The following is a 21,346-nucleotide window of genomic DNA, read 5'->3' as shown; positions in this document are numbered from 1 at the left end:
GAGTGATGGATTTATCTGGTTTTAGGACAGGTTGACCCCAGGGGTCTGAGCAGTTTTACGTTAGTTTCACTGATTTGAGTCACTTTAGGTCAGTTTAAGCACATTTGCATCTACAGTAGTCCCCCCTTCTCGGATGTTTTCCATGTTTTAGTTGCCTACAGTCAACCGAGGTCAGAGGTCAATAGTAGCCACGTCATTCACCTCCCTTCATCTCATCACGGAGGCGCTTTATCATCTCGCAGCATCGCAAGAAGAAGGGTGAGTGCAGTACAATAAGGTATTTTGAGAGAGAAAGAGACCGCATTCATATACCTTTTATTACAGTATATGGTTATAATTGTTCTACTTTATTATTAGTTATTGTTGTTAATCCCTTACTGTGCCTAGTTTATAAATTAAACTTTATCACAGGTACGAATATATAGGAGGAAACATAGCATATATAGGGTTTGGTACCAAGCGCGGTTTCAGGCGTCCCCTGGGGGTCCTGGAACATATCCCGCGCGGGTGAGTGGGGACTGCTGTCCTTCACTATTCCGAGCTCATTTGTTCTGTTTTGATTTGGGGTAGTTTAATAATAGCAGACACTTATCTTGTCCTTGTGATATGTCAGCACTGCCGAGTCCAGATGCTTTATATAGTGTCAGGAACCCTCACAACTAACCTGCAGGTAGGAACTGTTATGAGCGTCCTCGTGTTACACATGGAGAAACTGAGGCACAGAGAGCTTAAGAAACTTGCCCCACATTTCGCGGTTACTGAGAGGGGGAGCCGGGATTTGAACCTGCTCCTTCTGGCCCCTGAGTCTGTGCTCCGAACCTCCAGATGAAGCCGTACCACCGCAGACAAGGGTTTGAACCACTTCGAGATAAAGCGATTTTGTCTGAGCCGGTTTGTTCTGCTCTTGCCAACACGAGCTGCTTGGTGCTGGCTCCATCTGCATAGAGCCTCGCATTCGGCACAGTCCAATGGACACAGAGCTCAGGCCACTTCCATCCTTGACATGGAAGACCACTGTGTCAGTCTCCTAGGGCTGCGCTAACAACGTGCCACAAACTTGGCTGCTTAACACATTCTCACAGTTCTGGAGCTGGAAGCTCGAACGCAAGGCATCAGCAGGGCCGTGCTCTGTGGGGAGAATCCATGTCTTGCCTCCTCCAGCTTCTGGTGGCTCCAGGTGTTCCTGGGCTTGTGGCCACATTGCTCCAATCTCTGCATCCACGGTCACATTCCTCCTCCTCCTCTGTCTGTGTCCCCTGTGTGTCTCTTATAAGGACACTTGCCAGTGGATTTAGGGCCCACCCAGATATCCAGGATGATCTCATCTCAAGAGCCTTAACTTAATTATCTCTGCAAGGATGTTTTTTCCAAATAAGGTAACGTTCCCAGGTTCCTGGGGTTAGGACATGGACATATATCTTTTTTGGAGCCTCCATGTGACCCATTACAACCACGAAGGTCACATCACAGGATGTTCCCTCGAGGACCCGGCTCTTAAAAGTGCCTCTTCCTATTGGGTTGGTATTCACCCAACTTTTGGGGTCTGATCACTTTCTGCTCAGGGATTGGAAGGTGAAAGGAGAAAACGCGCTTGCAGCCTTGGAAGAGCCTCTTGTACTTTTCAGGACTATTTATTAACACTGCGGGCTGGGAAGATCAGGACTTCCCGGAAACATCAAGGGAGGTGTGGAATGTTACTGCAAACAGGCACTCGAAGATAGTACCAGCTTTCTAAGATGTTTGCTGGTGGTAACACCAAGCTCACTGTGCCTGGGAGAGCTTTCTTTAGGGAAAGTGATGCTGAATTGAAGAGGGCCAGATAACTCAGAGATGAAGGGGAGCCGTTCACCCCAAGTATCCCTGGGCCTGGGGTTGAAAGAAGCTGGCAATTCAGATAGAGATAGAGAAATAGACTGAGCAAATAGACTTCGCAAAGAAACCGCACTCCGAGGTCCTTTGTGCTCAAATGGCCCCCAAATGCCAATGATGCAGAAATATTACCAAAAAGGGAAAGCTGTGTTTCCATTTTCTGCACTCCCTACTTGCACTGACAACCGACAACCGATGACTAAGGGTGCGAGACAACTCAGTCGTTGGACAGTTGTGGCCTCTGCAGGGGCTTGGGCTCCAGGTCCTGCTCTGCCCCTAACAGCTGTGAGACCTCAGGCAAGCCAGAAAGTCTTTCAGAGTCTTGACTTTCCCATCTGTAAATTGCGATAATTGGATTACCGGGGAAACAGCCCATGTTTGGCACATGCTGTGTCTGGCAGGGAACACACTATCAGACAGATTTGCAGGCCAGGGTCATTACAAATTCATGGTCAGCAACCTCAACTGGGCACCCGCACTGCCGGAAATCCCACTGTTTCTCTATCGGGCTGGCTTGTGATAACTGTGTCACCTCTGATCCTTGGTCCTCTTCCCCTCCTCTTTTCCCCTCTCACGTAGGCTGTAACTTGCTCCCACCCCACTGGAAAAATAGAAGCGGCCAGAGGAGGCAACCTCACCTTTTCAGGGCTGACGCTACAAACCTGTCTCTTCTCTCTGTCTCGCAGACGATTGTCCCTGCTTCTGTCAAAGGCCAGGTCTGGCTTCCTGTGCTCCGAATTCCCTCCCCTCTTACTTTCTCAAGGACTTTTGCCTGGGTAATCCCCTCTCTCTGGATCATCAGTTCCTCCCCTCCTACGGGTCACTGCCATCAGCACAGAGACACGGTTCTGTAGCTTCCCTATTTGGACGAAACCCTCCCTGACCGCTCTCTTCCCTTCCAGCCACTGCCCCATTTCTCTGCTTCCATTTGCACCAACACTTTCTAAACAGTCGCCTGTGATGTTCTCTCCAGTTCGTTGGCTCCTGTTAACTGTTCCGCCCATTCCAATCCAGCTTCCATCCTCACTCTTCCATTAAGACCGCTCTCATCAAGGTTGCCCCAGTGTCCTTGTTGCCAAATCTAGTGGCCACTTCTCCATCCCCCACTTACTCAACCTTTCGGCAGCATCCACAATGGCCAGCTCTTTCTCCTTGAGACACTCTCTTCTGCTGGCTTCCTGGCCCCTCTCTCGCCTGGCTTTCCTCCTCAGCCACTCCTGCTCAGTCTGCTGTACCATTCCCTGCTGACTGCCAAAATTCCACAAGGAGCCTGCCCAGGCTCCGTCCTCCTCCCTCTTTTCCAGTCTGAGCTGGAAAGCAGCATAGGTCCCATGGTACTCTACCAGTCCATGAAGACCCAGAGACCGCCCGGGTCCTGGGGAAGAGGATGGTGTCTGCCTGTCAGTGGGAGGAGCAGCCCACCAGACTGGAAACCCAGAAGTCTTCCTGGATGTCTCCTCTCTCTCATCCTCCATATCGGATCCTTCAGCAAGTGCTGTCAACTCCAGTGGTGGTCTCAAATAGGTCCGCTTCTCTTGATTTCACGGCCACCAGCCTCGTTCAAGCCTCAGCATCTCTACCCTGTAGACATCTGTTCTCTGCAGCAGCCAGAGTGGGCGACTGCACGTGTGGATCAGATCATTTCACTCCCACACTTAAACGTCTTCAGTGCTCAGAAGGCAGTTTGAGCTCCTTACGATGGAGGATCCTGCACAATGGGCTCCAGCCCACCTCCCAGCCTTGTCTTGCTCCTCTGTCCCCCTCATTCACAGAAGTGTGGCCGCTCTGGGCTTTCTTCTGTTCCTCAAAGAGACCAGCCTGTGCCAGGCCTCAGGGCCTTTGCTTATGCTGACCTGGCTTCCTGAAGCACCTCCCCTGGGCTCTAGGAATGGCTGCCTCCTTCTTATCTTTCCGATTTCAGTTCAAATGCCATTCCCCTCCGAGATCTCCTTGACCACTGCATTTCTTCAGGTTCCTGTGCCATGTGCATATCTTCATAGCACTGCACATTGTGGAATGACTTATTGATATGTTTCTTTGCTTATTTATTTGTGTGTCTTCCCATTAGATTGAAGGCTTCATGACAGCAGGATCTGTGTCTGTCTGGCCCAACCTTGAACACTCAGCACCTAGCACAGAGCCTGGCACATAGTAAATACTCAACAAATACCCAGTGAATGAATGAGAAAATCAGACAGTGCAGCGTGCCACGGCACAGTCCAACACTCTGCCACGGGGTCCCGAATCGGATCTACCACAAGCTCCAGCATGCTACAGTGGTGCAACATTCTCTCTGTCACATGGCCCTGCAGACAGTGACAATCCAACAGGCCCCAGGCAGCCCCGCATGTCATGACATGGCCCTACATACACAACATTCAGCCTGGCCTGGATCCCAGACTCAGTCCCAGGTATTGTGGCTCCAAGCTCTGGACATGTCCAGCTGACCACAGTGGGCCACAAGGGATCCCAGCCTTAGCTGGAGTGCCACCTGGCACCCAAACATCTGAGCCCCCAAGCCTCAAGTAGTGGGTCCTCGGCCAGGAACCTGGGTCAAGCCGAGCACAATGGGTCTTTGTCTTCCCAGAGGGCCCTGCTCAGCCTCCGGAGGAGAATGGCCCATTCTAAGCATTCGGAGCAGCTGGAGGGTGGGAGGCCTGGACCCCTGGGGAGAAGAGAAAGTCCGGGCCTCTGCTCTGCTGTGTGACTTTAGGCATGTCACTGCCCCTTTCTGGTTTCACCTCCCCTTGTAGAAACAAAAGAGCATCAAAAGGCCTCTAGGGAGCATCCAGGTACAGATGGGAAAGGCCCAGAGAGGGCCAGTGGCTGCCCAGGGTCACAAGGGAGGAAGGACAGTCACTGCCAAGACCCAGGCCGCCTGCCTCCCAGGAGGCTGAAGGGCTTGGAGGGTTAGTCTTGCTGTGTCTCCTCACCTGTTGCTTTGCTCCAGGCCCTTGGACAAGAATGAGGCAAAGAGTGAGTCACCAGGAAGAAGAGGGCCATAGAAAAGGAAAGTGAGGTATCCAGCCCCCCCCAGAGCCCTGCCCTTTTCCTCTCCTTTGGCCAAGGCACCCAGTGAGTCACGAGATTCCACTGGGGCAGACTCAGCACAAGCTCAGTGATGACGAGGGACCCCCAGGCCACGCTCTTGGCTCTGTTCTCTTCCCTGCTCTGTGTTCCTGCCTTCTATGCACAGACAGACCAGCAAGGACAGGCAGACAGCCAAAACCCCCAAACAGACACCTACACAGACACACAGACACCCAGCCAGCCAGGCAGACAGACAGACACCTAGTAGATAGGCGGACACAGACAGGGAGAGTCACAGAGCTATACACACAGACACACAAGCCAACAAGTACACAAATGCAGGCAAACAACACTCTGATGGACAGAGAGAGACCCATGACCCACACAGAGGCAATATCCAGACAGAGTCACAGGCGCAGAGCAGACAGAAAGGTAAACGGAGAGACAAGGGACTCAGACAGACAGACAGACGCTCAACCAGAAACACCCCACAAACACAGCTCCTCAGATACATACACACACACACATAAACGCACACACAACACAGACTCACATGGATGGCCTACAGGGGGTGATTTGGGGCAAAGGACAGGCCAGATGCCCCTGGGCCAGCCCCAGCCCCCAGCCCCGGAGCCATTCTGCCACGGACGCGTGGAAATGGGCACTCCATGTGCGAGCTCCTCTGAAGGCAGCCTCCGTAGCCCACCTGAGGGTCCGATGCATCCCGATCCTGAGGGGCCGCCTCACCGTGAGATGACTGCACGCTGGGTGTGAAAAGGGCCTTCCCAACCAGGAGGGTGCTGAGACCTGTAGTGGGTGACTAAGGTGACTGGGAGGAAAGGAGTGTGACCTCCAGTGTGCTCTTCTGAGCCTCAGTTTCCCATCTAGGCTTTGTCCTCCCAGGTCCCTGAAGAGAGCAGGTGGGCCAGCTCCTGGGTGTGTCAGAGCCAATGCAGGGGCCCCAGGACATTACTCCCCCATCCTCCACCCCCTCACCAGGGCAGGATCCCCTTGGTGACTCACTGCCCAGTGCCCCCTGGCAGGGGGTAACCCAGTCACAGTTGCCCGTTGTCCTGGTCCCTCCCCTCCCCCAGGAGCTGGCCAGCTGAGGATCCCCCTCGGCTGGGGGAGGGGTGCAGGAGGTCAGAGAGAGGGCAAAGGGAATCCCCACACTTGCTGCGTCCCCTCCCCAGGGGTGCTGTGTGAGGCTCAGGCCTGGAGAGGGGAGGCGTCTGTCCAGGTGTAGTCTCTATCATCCTCCCGGGTGGGAGAATCCTCTGGCCTGGGCCCAACCTGTTGGAATAGAGGGCATTGCGCAATAGGGAGGTAAAAGGTGACGGCAGGCCTGGCAGGACAGAAGCCCCATTGTTTGGGGCCCAGGCCAGCCTGGGCAAAGGAAGGGTTGATGCCTCGAGCAGAAAAGGGGGGCTCTGCAGGGGGCGCCAGCTGGCAGGGCTCTTGCCATTGGGCCCTAGAAGGGGACAGGTGCCAAGCAGGATGCCCCCGGGGTTGGTAGAGGGGGCAGTGCTTGGCAAAGTGCCCAGGTAGCCTGGGGAGGGCGGACCCAAAGAGGGGTCCCCGTGCGGGGAGGCTGGCCCCCACACCACACCCACCCCACCCACTCGGGAGGATGAGCCGCCGGGGAGGATAAGGCGTCTCCAGGGTCCTAAACTGTCTTCTCCGGATTCCAATCATTCCTGGGAATGGGGGCGGCTGGGGGCGGCTCCAAGCCCTCCCAGCCTGGGGGGCATTGTGAAGAGGGATGTGCGTGGCTGTTTTTATTACTGAGGGGTCAGAGGCGGGGCTTAGGGACTTTTGCTGCCCACACCCTCGCCATCATTTCCCAATCTTAAGTCTGAAACTCGGAACTCGGCTGTCTCCCCTCTCCCTTTCTCCGCGGGAGACCCTCAGCCCCACGGCGAGGCCCCCTGGGAAGTCCTTACCGGTGTCAGACCACAATCCTTTCTGCTTAGGTTGGAATTCCGCCTAAGGGAACAGCTGCCCTCGGAGACCTAGGAGGACAATCAGGTGCTCCCAGTCCCTCACGCAAGTCCCAGCTTCGGAGCTACGCGACCGCAGGTGCTAACGCGCCGGAGCCCGGCCCTCCCGCAGCCCGGCCGGGGCGGTGCGGCGGGCGGGACGGTACAAAAGGCGGTCCCGCCCCGCGATCCTCACTTGACTTTGAGTGTCCGGCCGGCGGCGGCGCCGGAGCCAGGAGGCGCAGGCGCGCGGGGCAGCCCGGGCCCAGCCCACTCCCCTCACCAGGTAGGGACGCTCCCCTGCTCAGGGGGGAGAGGCGTAGAGAGAAGGAACAGAGAGGAGGAGGGGGGACAAGCAGAGGGACCAAAACGGATGGCAGAGAGGGAGAGTGGAGGGGGGCAGAAGGACACGGAGAGGAACAGGAGAGAGGGCGGCCCTCCACACAGAGTTAAGGACCCTTGTCAGGAGTGGAGGCTGAGGGTGGGGCAGAGGGACCCAGGACAGGAGAGGAGACCTGAGGTCCCAAGTATGGGTGTGGAGTGGGGGCACCAAGAATGCCACAGTCCCCAGTCTGTGATGGTCCCCAGACAGGTCAGGGAGGGGCGTCATTTCTCGCCCAGTCCCCTTCCCCCTGTAAGCCAGGGCACATAAACTGTGCCTCCTCTGCCTGGGGACGCAGGAGTCAGGGTCTCTGACCCTGCTGAACCCTCTTGACTCGCAGCCCCACGAAGCCAAGATCAGTCCCTGGGGTGCCAGGGATTCTCTGCTGCCTACGACCTCTGACCCCTGACCTCTGCCCTCCCTGGGCCCAGGAGGCACCATGTGGCGATGTCCACTGGGGCTGCTGCTGTTGTTGCTGCTGGCTGGCGAGTTGGCCCTGGGTGCCCGGCGGGGTCGTGGGCGCCGGGAGCTAGCACCGGCTCTGCACCTGCGGGGCATCCGGGATGCAGGCGGCCGGTACTGCCAGGAGCAGGACCTGTGCTGCCGCGGCCGTGCCGACGAGTGCGCCCTGCCCTACCTGGGTGTTACCTGTTACTGTGACCTCTTCTGCAACCGCACCGTCTCCGACTGCTGCCCTGACTTCTGGGACTTCTGCCTCGGGGTGCCGCCCCCCTTTCCCCCCGTCCAAGGTGGGCACCACACGGCCAGGAGGGTGGGTCACTTTGTCAGCCCCAAACTCAGCAAGGCTCAGGAGCAAGGCCGATGCAGTGACATTTCCAGGGGAGGCTTTGTAGAATCTGGGAGAGACCCCGCCCCACTCTCTGCACCTCTGGGAAGTCCCTGCTCTGGTCTACCTTGGATCTCTCCAGCAAGACTGAAAGAAAGGAGATCCTTGGTCAGTGGGATTCTAAGCGGGCCCAGGAGAAGGGCAGCCTCCTGCCCTTTCTCCGAGTCCCGTCTCCATTCTGGACATGGAAGGTGCTGGCCCCGCCTGCTGACTCACCCTCAGGCTGATAAAACACGCAGGGGTTGGTCAGGGTCCTCTTAACCATTCCTTTGCCTTTGCCCAGGATTCTCTATCCCTGAGATGGCTGGTCACACCTGGGAGGTGGGTCAAATGTGTTCAGCCCTCACCGCCATGCTTTCCTCTGCGCTTGCCCCAGTTCATTCCAAGAATCACTTGAATTCCTTCCCACAATTCCATGGGGCCATGGGCGTGAGACTGCCTACCTGGGTTGTCATCCCAAAGTGCTGTGTTATCTTTGGGGAGTCACTTACCTTCTCTGGGTCTCAGCTTCCCCATGCCCCACCCACTCCCCATCTCCAAGCCCCAACTCACTTAAATGGCAAAGAAGCCAAGGAATGTTGTGGGCTGCCATCCAAGTGAAGCAAGAGGGATCCAAGTTAGAGTCATTGAAGAACTTCCCAAGTAGCAGTTGGGGTGTGACCCTGCAGGAGATGTCTCAAGTTATAGTTTGGCTTCGGTTTCAGTGAGGGCTGGGGTCAGTGTGCGTGTATACGTGAGTGTTTGGGAGAATTTGGGGCACCTGACCTCTGAGGACCTGGCCATCTCTGCCCATCATCTCCGGTCTCGGTTCCACTTCTCTTCTGCTCTTCTCTCCCACCAGGATGTGTGCACAGGGGTCGTGTCTATCCAGTCTTGGGAACCTACTGGGACAACTGTAACCGTTGGTGAGTGTTTGGAGCTTGGAGGCGGCTTGTCTTGTGGGCCATGTAGCCAGTAGACTTGGTTCAGATCCTATCCCTATCACTTACTTGCTGGAGGCAAGACCTTTCCCTTCTATGAGCCTCAGTTTCCTCATCTATAAAATGGGAATTTTCACACTGACCGTGTAAACTTACATAACAACATTCCCCAGGAGCGGTCAACCGTGGATACCTGGCCCGAGGTGCAGCCCTGACCTGGTGCAGCCTTTCCTGCCCTTCTTGACTCAGGCTGGGCTGCTGCCCCTCCCCACCTTTCTCTGTGTCACGGGAGAGTCCGAGAAGGGGGCGCCAGGAAGGAAACCTCTGACTGCAGCATCCGCTGCCCCGGACCGGACGAGGGTCAGGGATGGCCGAGCTGGAGGCTGGCCCGCCTGTAGTAGGACCTCCCCTGGAATGTGCCCCCCACACCCCTCCCTGGGAGGAAGCCGAAGGGGTCGGGGTGCCCGCTACTCTGATCTGAGGCCTGAGCTGGGAAGTGGAGAAGGGTTGGGTCAGAAGCCTTGAATGCCCGAATGGAGAGAATGGGGACCCCACGACTCAGAGGAGGAAGCCCCGCACCCACTCCACCCCGTGCCCTCCTTGCCTGGGACTGAGAGGCCCCGGGGAGGACGGATTGTTTTGGAATGCATTACGCACAAGCTGTTTCCATTGCCTCGCTGGCCTGAGGGGTGCCTGGGTCACAGGGAGAGTGAGGTCTCATGCGTTTCAGCGTGTGTCTGGGTGAGGGAATGTGTGTGCGGGTGTGTGGCGTGAGTGCATGTATGTTCAGGAAGATGGAGTGCACCAGCGTGGTTCTGCCGGCCCTGACAGGATGCCTCTGGACTCCGAGGGGTTAACTCCCTCCCCCTCCGGTCCCTGGGGCCCGGCCACCCAGGCCCCTTCTGGAATGCTGGGACCTGCAGCCACCAGCCCTGTCCAGACCTGCTTGGGCAGCCCTGGGGACATAGGGGGAGGTGGCAGGAAAGGACTGACCTCCCCCTCCAGGCCAGCTCTGGGCAACTGTGTTCCCTGCAGTGCCCCACACCTGAGTGAGGGTGGGGGGCAGTATCTGTGGACCTTCCAGGCTGTATGAGCCCTCCAAAGTTGTTTAGAGAGCCAGATGGGGAAGGGAAGGACATGGGGAGCCCCCCTCCCCCATAGTCTCCTGGGGCTGGAGAGCCCAGCCATACAAGGTTCCCCTTGAGCCTCCTTAAAAGGCAACATGGGAGGCGGGAGCCTTGGGCAGGCTTGGAACGACACAGTTTAGCATCTTGTAATAGCAGAGTTATGAGCTTGTAAAAGCAGCGTAGAATTCAACTGTTGAGATGACACCTACTTATTAAAGGCCTACTATGTGCCAGGCACTGCACTGCGTCAAGGAGATTCAGCCAGAATGCACCAGACAGTCCCCTCCTTGCACTGGGGCTTCCAGTCTAATGGTGAAGGACCACGCACGCAGATAAACATGTCATTACCACCTGTTAGACGTGTGACGGGAGAAAACAGAAGAACGGGGTCCCAGTTTAGAGGCGGGTGAGGGTGAGGGAAGGCCCCTCGGGAAGAGACATTTATGCTGATACCAGGGAGATGGATGGACTAGGGGACAAGTGGCCCAGGCTGGGAAGTGGGCTCCAGCTCACTTCAGCTGGAGCTGCGAAATGGGGAGAGAGGTCCCGAGGAGGCGCAGGGCCCATCCCATGGGTCTCAAAAGCTGTGCAGAGGACTTTGTATTCTGTTCTGAGTGTCATGGGAAGCCACTCAGTGAGCACACAGTCTGACTCGCATTCTTCAGAGATGTCTCTGGCTTTAGAGGAGGTAGGGAATGGATTGTGGGGGTGCTGTGGGGATCTCGAAGAGGCAGGGAGCCTGGTTAGGAAGCCATCGCCTGGGTGAGGCGAGAGGTGACGCGGGAGCGGAGAGGGGGGTGGCAGGGCAGGGGTGGGAGAAAGATGGATTCAGAGCCTCCTGTGATGTGTGTCCCGGGACCTGCTGATGGCATTGGGGGTGGGGGGTGAGGCTCTGGCTTGAACAGCTGGGCGGTGCCATTTTCTGAGTGGAGGGTGGAGGGGGAGCTGGCCTGGGGGGGACAGTTTTGGCTATTTTCAGTTTCAGATGCCTTTTGCACACTCAGAGAGTGTCAGGAGGCCAGTTGGACATGAGTGAAACTCAAGAGGGGGGGTCGGGGTTCCTGTCATGAGAACAATAATAGTAGATAACAGTTCTTGAGCACTTAAGATGGGCCAGGCCCTGTGCTAAATATTTTACAAGCCTGCTATTTAATTCCTGGAAGGTAGTACTATTATCGTCCTCATTTTACAGCCAAGAACATCGAGGGAGAGAGAGTTTAAATAACTTACCCGAGGACACATGACCGGTCAGCTAAGATCAGAACCTAGGATTTGCATTTCAGAACCCGTGGTTTTAGTCACTTCTGTATATTGCCTCCATTCATTCAGTCATTCAACAAACATTTATTGGGTGACTGCTATATCCTAGGTTTTGTTTTCTAGGCACTAAAGATACCAAACAATACTGGACCTCAAGGACCTCAGAGTGTATGAGGAAACAGTTATAAGCACTATAAATAACTAAATATATACTATGTCAGATAGCGATGACATGCTAAGGAGAAAAATAAAACAGGGAAGCAGGCTAGAAAGGGTGGAAGATGTTGAACTTTAAGATGGGGTGGCCAGGGCAGGCCTCCCTGAGAAGGTAACATTGGAATAAGGACTTGCAAGATGTGAGAGTGAGCCGTGGGGATGATGGAGGAGGAGCCGCTCAAAGGCCCTGAGGCAGGAGCACGGCCGGTGTGAACAGTCAGGGGGCCAGCCTGGCTGGGGCCACAGGAACCAGGACAAGGAGAGGGTCAGAGAGGGAACAAGAGGACAGATCATGCAGGGCCTTGGCAGCACGGAAAGGACTTGGCTCTTATCCTGCGACATGCGGCCAGTGGAGGGTTCTGGGCAGAGGAATGACATGATATGACTCGGGTTTAACAGGATCACTCTGGCAGCGGTGTTAATAATGTACTGGAAGAGGGTACAGGGCAGAAGCGGGGGGAACAGTGAGGAGGCAGCGGCGTAACCCAGGTGAAGGGTGAGAGGACCACGGTGGCTGCAGGAAGGAATGAGACGTGGTTTGGATTCTGGGTGTGTTTTTAAGGGACAGCCAAGAGGACCTGCCGATGAATTGGATCGGCACGTGGGAGAAAGCGTCCAGGGTGACTCCCAGGTTTTTGGCCTGAGCTCCAGCAAGGATGGAGTGGCCATTTTCTGAAGACTCGGGGAGGATCAGGCATGGGAGGAGGGAGTCAGGAATTCGGGTTGGGATGTGTCCAGTCTGACCTGTTGGTAGACACCCCCGTGGTGAAGACGAGTGGCAGCAACATTCTTGAATCTGGAGTCTGGGGAGAGATCAGGCAGCAGATACAAACTTGAGAATCGTGAACGTGAAGTTGACATTTAAAGCCACCAGGCCACAGGGGATCCGCTAGGGGTCTTCCCATGGACGCTGGTGCAGAATCCGGGGCTCCTGTTGGCCTCTGAGGCCTCCTCCCTTCACAGGGTGCCAGCCCGCACTCACCTCTTCCTTCTCTCCTGTTGTCCCAGCACGTGCCAGGAGAAAGGGCAGTGGGAGTGTGACCAGGAGCCATGCCTGGTGGACCAAGACATGATCAACGCCATCAACCAGGGCAACTACGGGTGAGAGGCCCTGGCGATGCCCCCGGTGGGCATGCATGCACGAGCATGTACCACACGCGTACGTTCCGCCCGAGATGCATGCCCTGCCAGGCACACCCACACTCCCATCTTATTCATCTGTACACTTAGCCAATATGTGTCTCCTCCACCCACATGCGTGTACCTCCAGGACCCCCAACCTTGGCAGGTCTGTGACTTCCATCCCCTCTCTTTCAGTTGGAGGGCTGGGAACCACAGTGCCTTCTGGGGCATGACCCTGGATGAGGGTATTCGCTACCGCCTGGGCACCATCCGCCCCTCTTCCTCCGTCACCAGCATGAATGAGATTCACGTAAGTCCATCCTTGCCCACAATCCTGCCATCTCCCCATGGCCTAGGACCCCAGGGCCCCTGCACTCTGTGCCCTGTTCCTCCAAGGGCCTAGGCCTATCTCCCACCAAAAGGCTGTGTGCCACTGAGCAAGTCACTCCCCTTCTCCGGGCCTTTAGTTCCTGCCTATAAAAAAATGTGCTGCATTGGAAGAACTGATGCTCAGCTTCTGAGATTTGTGGTCCCAGCATCAGTCCCTCCCTGGCCTCCCCAGCCTGGGAAAAATGCTGTTGGTCCCAGTATGGCTGGGTCAGGGCCCAAGGGGCCAGGAGGTCACTTTGGTATTTTGAGAAGGAGGGACAGATACTCCTCCAGCTCTGGCCAGAGAGCAGCAATTCTCGGAAACAAACGCCGACTCAGTGGAACTGAGGGAGGAGGGGGCTTCTTCCTTCCCACCGGGGGACCCTCTAGGAGGAGAAATGAAACCAGACCCAGAACAGTCAAAGGGTAAAGAAGGGACGCTTCAGCGGGACAGGGCTGGGGCACATGCTGGAGGCTCCATCCATCAGTGGTGGGCAAGGAGGAGGCAGCTGCTGGCCGGAGTGGCCCTCCCTGCAGAGGGACTTCAGCTGAAGGCTGGGGTGACCAGACCCTGCCCCTGCCCTTACTCCCCTGGGCCTCTGCTATTTTCTGCCTCCTGCTGTTTACCTTGGCAGCCTGCCTGGTCACGAGACCTTTCTGCTTCTTCCCTCCCCTGCCCTTTGGGGCCTGAAGCCCAAGGTCCTGGTGGGAAGAAGGATGAGGCAGATCAGAAGCCGCAAAGCAGGAATGAGGCACAAGTTGAGGCTGGAAAGCGGGGTGACCTTGGCCTGGCCACTTCCCTGTTCCTGGCCTCCGTTGTCCCATCTTTAAAACTAGTCACCTCCTACCTGACACTAGAGAGGCACTAAATGGTGCCTGGATCTTCCACTTGAGTCAGCGTGGAGGCTGCTGGAATCTCTCAGCAGGAGGGCTCAGGATCAGGAGGGCTGCAGGAGGCCCTGGACTCTTGGTAGCCCTCCCATGCCACCAGGCTCCTGAGGGTCAGGTCGGGTCAGAGGCAGGAGGCAGACAGAATGACCTTTGCTTTGCAGACCGTGCTGGGCCCAGGGGAGGTGCTACCCACAGCCTTCGAGGCCTCTGAGAAGTGGCCCAACCTGATTCATGAGCCTCTCGACCAGGGCAACTGTGCGGGCTCCTGGGCATTCTCCACTGCAGGTCTGTCCAAGGTCGGGGGCTGGCGTGGTGGGAAAGGGGCACCAAGGCCTGAGCCCCCTGATGGCCCCTCTGCCTCCCCCACCAGCCGTGGCATCGGATCGCGTCTCAATCCATTCTCTGGGGCACATGACACCCGTCCTGTCACCCCAGAACCTGCTGTCTTGTGACACGCACAACCAGCAGGGCTGCCGCGGCGGGCATCTTGATGGCGCCTGGTGGTTCCTGCGACGTAGAGGGTGAGCAGCAGGGGGCAGTGGGCAGGGTACGAGGGCACGAAGCGGGGCTCTTAGGAAGCATCCTGCAGGCCAGGCCCGGGCGGTGGCGCACCGTGCTCACTCTGCTGTCGCTCCCTCCTGCTGCCCCACCAGGGTTGTGTCTGACCACTGCTACCCCTTCTCCGGTCGTGAGCGGGATGAGGCTGGCCCCGCCCCCCGCTGCATGATGCACAGTCGGGCCATGGGTCGGGGCAAGCGCCAGGCCACTGCCCACTGTCCCAATAGCCGTGTCCACACCAATGACATCTACCAGGTCACTCCTGCCTACCGCCTCGGCTCCAGTGTAAGTCTGCTCTTGGGTGGGGGGCAGAGGGCGGAGAGCTGGGAGGTTAGCCACAGGCTGGAGCCTCCCCCATGATGAATCCTCTCCTCCCCACCGCCTCCCTCCAGGAGAAGGAGATCATGAAGGAGCTGATGGAGAACGGCCCTGTCCAAGGTAAATGCCCCTCCTCCTGCCCCCTGGTTCCAGAAGCTCGTGCCTGCTTGAGACTGGGCACAGCAGCACAAGCAATCTGTACGGCATTGAGCAGCAGGTCCCCTGGGGCCGGGAGTGGGGGATCTTGTCCCCTTCTCTCGAGCAGCACCGGAAGAGGCACTTCGAGTCTTGCTCCCGAGAGAGGATGAGTGCCCTGGGGCCTGGGCATGGGTGCCTGTGCTAACAGGCGGAGCCAGCCCCACTCTGACCTCTGCCCACAGCCCTCATGGAGGTGCACGAGGACTTCTTCCTGTACCAGGGCGGCGTCTACAGCCACACGCCAGTGAGCCATGGGAGGCCGGAACGCTACCGCCGGCATGGGACCCACTCGGTCAAGATCACAGGGTGAGGGGCTTGGTGGGCAGAGGGGGCTGAGGGCTCTGAGCCTGCCTTGAGTCCTCACCATCTCTCTGCAAAGGCCCATTTCAAAGAGGAGGAAGCCACCCCGAGACTCAAAAAGAGGACGGACTCGTCTTGGGTCGTACCGAGAGTTGGGGGCCTTTAAGGTGTTCTAGGAAGTGTTCTTTCCTTACACACTGGGATAAAATGAGCCCCAGTGAAAGAGACACAAGGATTCAAGAACTGCAAGACCTCCCCCCATCTCGGCACCTGTCGGGACTCTGCCTGACTCACTCCCCCAGCCCTGTTTCCCCACCTGATATAAGGGGAGATGCTAGAGTCACCGATTCCAATTGTCCAACCAATGAAAGGTACTTTGCAGTGGGAGTTTGGGGTTTTAAGATACCCACGTTCTCTGAGTCTCTTCCTTCTGGTCCCTAGCACCCCAAGTGAGGAGGGAGGGCAGGCAAATGTGTGAGTCCCCACAGAACTGGTCCCCAGGGTGTGGGTCCCTGGAGGGTGGAGTCCCAGGGTCCCTCCTTTTCTGCCTGGCCCCTCCAGCTGTCCCTTTGGTGCCTTCCCCCACCCTGGGCGCATACACAGACTTAGAGACATGCAGACTGGGGGAAGTGCAGAGAGGGACGGAGACCCATCCAAGTCCTAAGGGTGTACCCACTGTCGCCAAAGGCAACAGGGGCCTGGATAGGGAAGGCCCCAGGGGGGTTGAGCCCCTGAGAGCTGGTGGAGTCAGCGTCCTTCCCCTCCCGACTCCGCCCCGCAGGTGGGGAGAGGAGACGCTGCCAGACGGAAGGACGCTCAAATACTGGGTGAGTCCCTCCGCCGCGTGCCCGGCCGCGCTGTCGCCGGTCCCGACCCTCCCCTCCTCCTCCCTTTACTCCCAGTCCCCTTCTCACGACCCCTCCTCATTCCCAGACGGCCGCCAACTCCTGGGGCCCAGCCTGGGGCGAGAGGGGCCACTTCCGCATCGTGCGTGGTGCCAACGAGTGCGACATCGAGAGCTTCGTGCTGGGCGTCTGGGGCCGCGTGGGCATGGAGGACATGGGGCACCACTGAGGCCGCGGTCACCACGCCGGGCCTGCAGACAGAAGAGCCCCGGTGGGGCGGCGCCCCCCGCCCCGCGCGCCCGCCGGAGCTGGGGGCGCAGCGGGCGCCACGGGTCTAATCCGCCGCGGGTTCCGCTGACGCAGCGCCCCGCCTGGAGCCCCGGGCAGGCGAGGGTGGCGGAGCCCCCGGACCTCCCAGCGGGGACGGGGCAGGGCCTGGCTGGGAGGAGCCGGCCTGCAGATCCCAGGCCCCTGGCACCCCCGCGCAAGACCACCGAAGCCAGGACACCCCCAAGTCTCCAGCCCCACCTCCCTACCCCTGTACTCTTATTCTTCAAAGATATTTATTTTTCTTTTCACTGTTTTAAAATAAAAACGAAGTATTGATAACTATCACACCTTGGGACCTCTGGGAGTGGAAAGCCATCCCAGTTGGGGTGGTGTGTGGTTAGACAGCAGAAAGGACTGCCTGAGGCCTTGCGGGTTGGCAGGGGTGGGTGGACTAGGAATCTTAGCCTCCATTCAGCCTGTCAGTGGCCCTGGGCACTGACCCACTTGGAGGAGGGGCATGGATGGCATAGCCTTTGGCTCCCAGGGAGATGTGGGCTGTGGGAACCACCTTTCAGACGCTGAGTCAGCGCCGCCTGAGGGGGTAGCCCAACCCACCAATCGGCAGAACTGGCGCCAGTGCCCAGCAGGCAAGGGGGGCACAGCCCCACAGAAGCTGGAGCCCCTGTCTCCGCAGATCAGCCTCTCCAAGCCACCCAGGCGAAGGGGTCCCCCCTCTCCTTCCGCTGACCCTGGGCTGGGCTGGGCCTGCCTCTCCGAGCCCTCTCTCTACCCCACCTCCCCAGCCTCTCAGTGCCAGCAAAATAACCCCAGGCCTCAGTCTAGCTTTCAAGGCCATCAGAACCTACCCCGTGGGCCTCCTCACCAGCTTCTTCACCCAGTGCCCAGGCACCTGCAGAGTCCTCACGGCTCCGCCATGCCAGTACTCATGCGGACCATCGGACATTTGCATATGCTGTTCCCCTAGTCCCTGTGCCCTTCCGTTCCACCCACCCCTTGTCCCACTGCTATTTCAAAGCTAACGCCAGGATTCCTTCGTTCAGACAGTACCTGTGGAGGGCTGCTGATGCGCCAGGGGCTGGGCAAGGGACCCGTGCTTCTCCAAAGCACCCCAGCCCCACCCAGCACGGCGCAGACAGGCCCTCCCTGAGCTCATCTGCACCCTGCCCTTCCACCCAGTGTTTCACTCATCTGGGCGTCTACCTACCTCCTCTGTAGGACATCCCTTGAGGGCAAGGACTGGGTCTGGTTCATTAGTGGGTCCTGGTACCCACATCTGTGCCCTGATAGAAGGTGGCATTACAGTTGTGGGATGGTTGAGTGAATGTGACCTGTCTTCCTCTTCCCCTTCCCTCCTAAGACTCGGCCCCAGCCCATCCCTCTAGGAACAGATGTCACCATGGTGTCCCTTCCTTTCAAAAGCCCAGGGAGGGTGTGTGGGGAGGGCTCCCACGGCAGGAATCCTCCTCACCCCCACCCCCGGCTGACTGGAAGGCAGGGGTAGCCTGAGTCACGGAGGGGAGCGGCTCAGAGGTCCTTCCTCCCTGGCGGGCAGCCCCTCAAGGACAGCCGTGTCCTCCGGGCCACTGGGGCATCACCTGAAAGGAATGCGGGGGCTCGATAAGCGACCGCCTTTGTCTCATTTCCTGTTTGCCAGGACGTCCCGAGCCGGCTCCCTCGGAAGGCCCGCCCGTCCCCAAGAGCCAAGGCTGGCTGGGGGCCCTGGGGACAACGACGGGCCTGGAGCCCTGAGCAGGGGCCGTGGGGGCTGCCCGCTCGCCACCCCCTCCGGGGCCTTCGCCGGCCGCTGGGACGTGCCCTGCTGCTCCCACCCCACTGGAAAAACCCAGTCCAGGGGCTGGGCGGGCGTGGCTGGAATTTTCTACAAGGACCTTTGACGGAAGCAATGGGGGGTGGGGAAGGGAGGGGAACAGGGGTGCGGCCAGCCGCCAGGCCCTTCCTTAGCCCTGTTCCCGGGCCAGGGAGCCCCAGGCCCGCCTGGGCCCGCCCTGGAGTGGGAGAGGGTGCGGGGGGGGGGGGGGGCGGGCTGGGAAGGGCTTAGCTGGTCCCTCAGTAACCTCCATCACTGCTCCTGGTTCTCTGATGCTGGTAACAGACGTGTTGTTATAAAGAGGGAGGCAGACCTCGAGGGCCCCCCACCAGATTACTGCCCTTGAGTCTGGCACCCCAGCCCCTTGCTGTGTGTTCTCAGGCTATTCCCTCCCTCTCTCTGGGCCAAGGGCCAGGGTCCTTAGATAATACTGGGTTTGAACCCCTGCTGTGTTTGTTCCACACAGACTCAAGAATCCTGACCTCTCAGAGCCTCTGTTTTTCTATCTTTGACGGGGATAATAGTACTCTCCTCCTGGAGCTGTTGGGAGGATTCAGTGAGACAAAGCATGCTAAGCATTTAGCACCATGCTTAGAACTTATTAAGGGCTCAGTAAATGGGGAGAGCTATAATCATTTTAAGTGGATTGCATTTGATGATGTCAAGGCTTTGCTGAGCTAAACATTCACTGAGTGCTTAACCACAGCTTTCTGCCAGAGCATTTTTCTGAGTGCTTTACATATATTATCTCACTTAATACTAAAAGCAAATCCCTATTCCCTTTTGCAAATAAGGAACAGAAGCATAGAAGAGTATGAAGATTGGTTGAGGCAGAATTCAAACCCAGGTGGTCAGAATCCCCATACTCATCAGCTCTGTACTAATAGTAGTGGTTGATTGATAGTGATAGTCCAATGTCCCTTCCCTGTTTAGCAAACTCCTACTCATCCCTCAAAACCCAGCTCAGATGTCCCTTCTCTGGAAAGCCTTTCCTGGCACCCATCCAGAAGATGGGCCTCCAGGGACCCCAGCATACATCCCTGGCACAGAGGGAGTACCTGTTGACAATTTTTCCTTCCACAAATGGATAGGGCAGGAATTTTTTTCTTAGCCCTATCCTTTCCTCTCCACCAAATACTCTGCTTGGGCCTTCATTCTGGTCTCCTGTGGGGCTCTGCAGGGGTCCCAAGGCACCTGACTCCAGTTTCCCAGGAGCTGCTGAGTTACATTACTTCACGAGGGCTAATGCCTCACATCTTCCTGGTGTCTTGCCAAACCCCCATCCTTCCCTGGTGCCCATTAAGGGAAAGGAATTCATGCCCACTGAGCCTGCAGTGGGCCAGGCCTTAAGCTGAGCGCTTCACACACTTTAGCTCATTTTATCCCACGCACATCCTTGTGAGACCGTATATCTATAGAAACCAATGCCAACCAGCGAGGTGACTCTCAGAATCTAAGGGAGGGGTGAACTTCCAGACTGTGGGCAGGGCTAGTGGGCCCAGGCACAGCTGGAACCAGGGACCCAAATCCTGCCAGGACTGCTGACTCTCTCTCTCTCCTGCCTTTCTTTCCACAGACTAACTCTGCCATGAGGAAGGACACGTGGCCGATGACAACTCCTGAGCTTCTCAGCCCACAGCTGTTTTCTTAGTTCTGATTCAAAATAAAACTGAATAGAACAGGGAAGGCTTCTGATTGGCCTGGCTCTAATCAGGTGTCCACCTGTGGGCCAGTCACTTGTAGCCAAGGGACAGGATCATGGAAGCCAGACAGCCCTTGCTGAACCAGAGTTTGGAGGAGAAGGAGATCCCCAGAGAGGGAGAAGGCTGTCTGGAGAAATTGAACAAATGACAGAAATATGTCCACAACAGCCTGGGACTCCTGTTGTTGTCATTTGATGGACAAGGAGACCGAGGCTCAGGGAGGGGTGTGACTTGTCAGTCACACGGCTCGTAAACGGTGGAGCTGGATACAGACTGGGCTTCCGCCGAATGTGTGCGTTAAGCCGGAGAGATCCCCTTTGCAGGTTGAGCAGTGAGGGATTTCTCCTCCCACCCCGCCCCCCCGCCCCGGATGACTCATTCCTGAGCCCTGGGAGATAACTTTTCTAGAATTCCACCCACTTCGTGAAAATTCTGTGGCTCTGACACAAACACCCAAGGCAGTCTCTTCCCAAAGCAGAGCAAAGCTGAGTCTGAGCAGCCCTTCCAGGGGAACGTCCCGCCGCAGGGGGCACGGCGTGGTCCCCACCAGGGGATGCGATGAGACGGTTCACAGAACACGCCAGTTTATAGATCAGAGAGATGGGTGCCGAGAGCGCCACACTGGAGACATGCGCTGTATAGGTGAGGACTGTTGTTACCCCCATTTACAGAGGAAACGGAGGCTGGGCATGGGGGGCGAGGGACAGGGAGGTGACTCGCCCAAGGACACGTGGCTAGGGAGTGTAGGAACCCCACGTGTCAGGCTCCAGAGCCTGGGCTTTCTCTCCCCTCTGTGCAGGTGCACACTTGGCTCCTCTCCATCTCGCACCCGAGCAGACTCTTTGGCCTCCAGCTCTGTGCACGGAGGGCTGGGACGTGGAGTTCGGGGCTCACAGAAGCTGGTGACCTGGGTGGAGGCATGGGGGTGATGAACACTCAGGGAGACTCTGCCTGGGGCTGCAGGGAGGTGCGAGGGTCTGCAGAGTGGGAGCCAAACCGCCGCTCCTCCTGGAAAGTCACCTTCAAAAGCCTCCTCCTCCGAGAAGCCTTCCTGCCTCCTCTGCACGTCATGGTCCGTCCTCTGAGCTCCCGCTCCTACCCCACCTTCTCCATCACAGTGCCTCTTCCTGACTGTAGGCTTCTCCAGCACGGGCTGAGCCTCCCCTCTCTGCTCTTGGAATTGCCCAAAATGCTCCTGGGTACCAAAAAGACACGAGAGCTGTTTGCTGGGAGGATGGAGGAACGAGTGAATGTGGTGCAGGGCCCAGAGGCGCTGGCGGCCTCAGCAGCAGG

At 57.5% G+C, this 21,346-nt stretch overlaps 1 protein-coding gene and 1 long non-coding RNA gene across 5 annotated transcripts; one reads left to right on the top strand and one right to left on the bottom strand.

The window, feature by feature from the left end:
• Positions 1-296: 296 nt before the first annotated feature.
• On the bottom strand, positions 297-9,839 carry LOC138920651 (uncharacterized). 2 transcript variants are annotated; one of them, XR_011432184.1, is made up of 6 exons: positions 8,873-9,839; positions 8,660-8,769; positions 8,324-8,421; positions 6,843-8,194; positions 6,071-6,192; positions 297-5,706 (listed from the first exon to the last, which is right to left on the bottom strand). It is a non-coding gene; the product is annotated as an uncharacterized lncRNA (long non-coding RNA). The 2 variants fall into 2 exon arrangements; XR_011432183.1 differs by having other exon boundaries at positions 8,660-9,838.
• TINAGL1 (tubulointerstitial nephritis antigen like 1) lies at positions 4,212-16,846 on the top strand. Of its 3 annotated transcripts, none has more exons than XM_070249905.1 (12): positions 4,212-4,280; positions 6,873-7,164; positions 8,949-9,012; positions 12,639-12,731; positions 12,948-13,062; positions 14,174-14,297; positions 14,383-14,533; positions 14,666-14,855; positions 14,963-15,008; positions 15,269-15,392; positions 16,168-16,213; positions 16,320-16,846. In XM_070249905.1, exons 1-12 carry the CDS (start codon positions 4,227-4,229, stop codon positions 16,458-16,460), a joined length of 1,440 nt encoding a protein of 479 aa, XP_070106006.1. In that variant the 5' UTR covers positions 4,212-4,226; the 3' UTR covers positions 16,461-16,846. The 3 variants fall into 3 exon arrangements, 2 of the variants coding, with proteins under 2 accessions (XP_070106006.1, XP_001503950.1); XR_011432182.1 differs by lacking the exon at positions 4,212-4,280 and adding an exon at positions 7,692-8,009 and having other exon boundaries at positions 7,033-7,164; positions 15,269-15,757; XM_001503900.5 differs by lacking the exon at positions 4,212-4,280 and adding an exon at positions 7,692-8,009 and having other exon boundaries at positions 7,033-7,164.
• The last annotated feature ends 4,500 nt before the right edge of the window (positions 16,847-21,346 follow it).

This window comes from Equus caballus, chromosome 2 (genome assembly GCF_041296265.1).
Source record: "Equus caballus isolate H_3958 breed thoroughbred chromosome 2, TB-T2T, whole genome shotgun sequence".
Lineage (NCBI taxonomy): Eukaryota > Metazoa > Chordata > Mammalia > Perissodactyla > Equidae > Equus > Equus caballus.
Note: the sequence above shows the minus strand (reverse complement) of the source record. Positions and strands in the feature narration are given on the sequence as shown.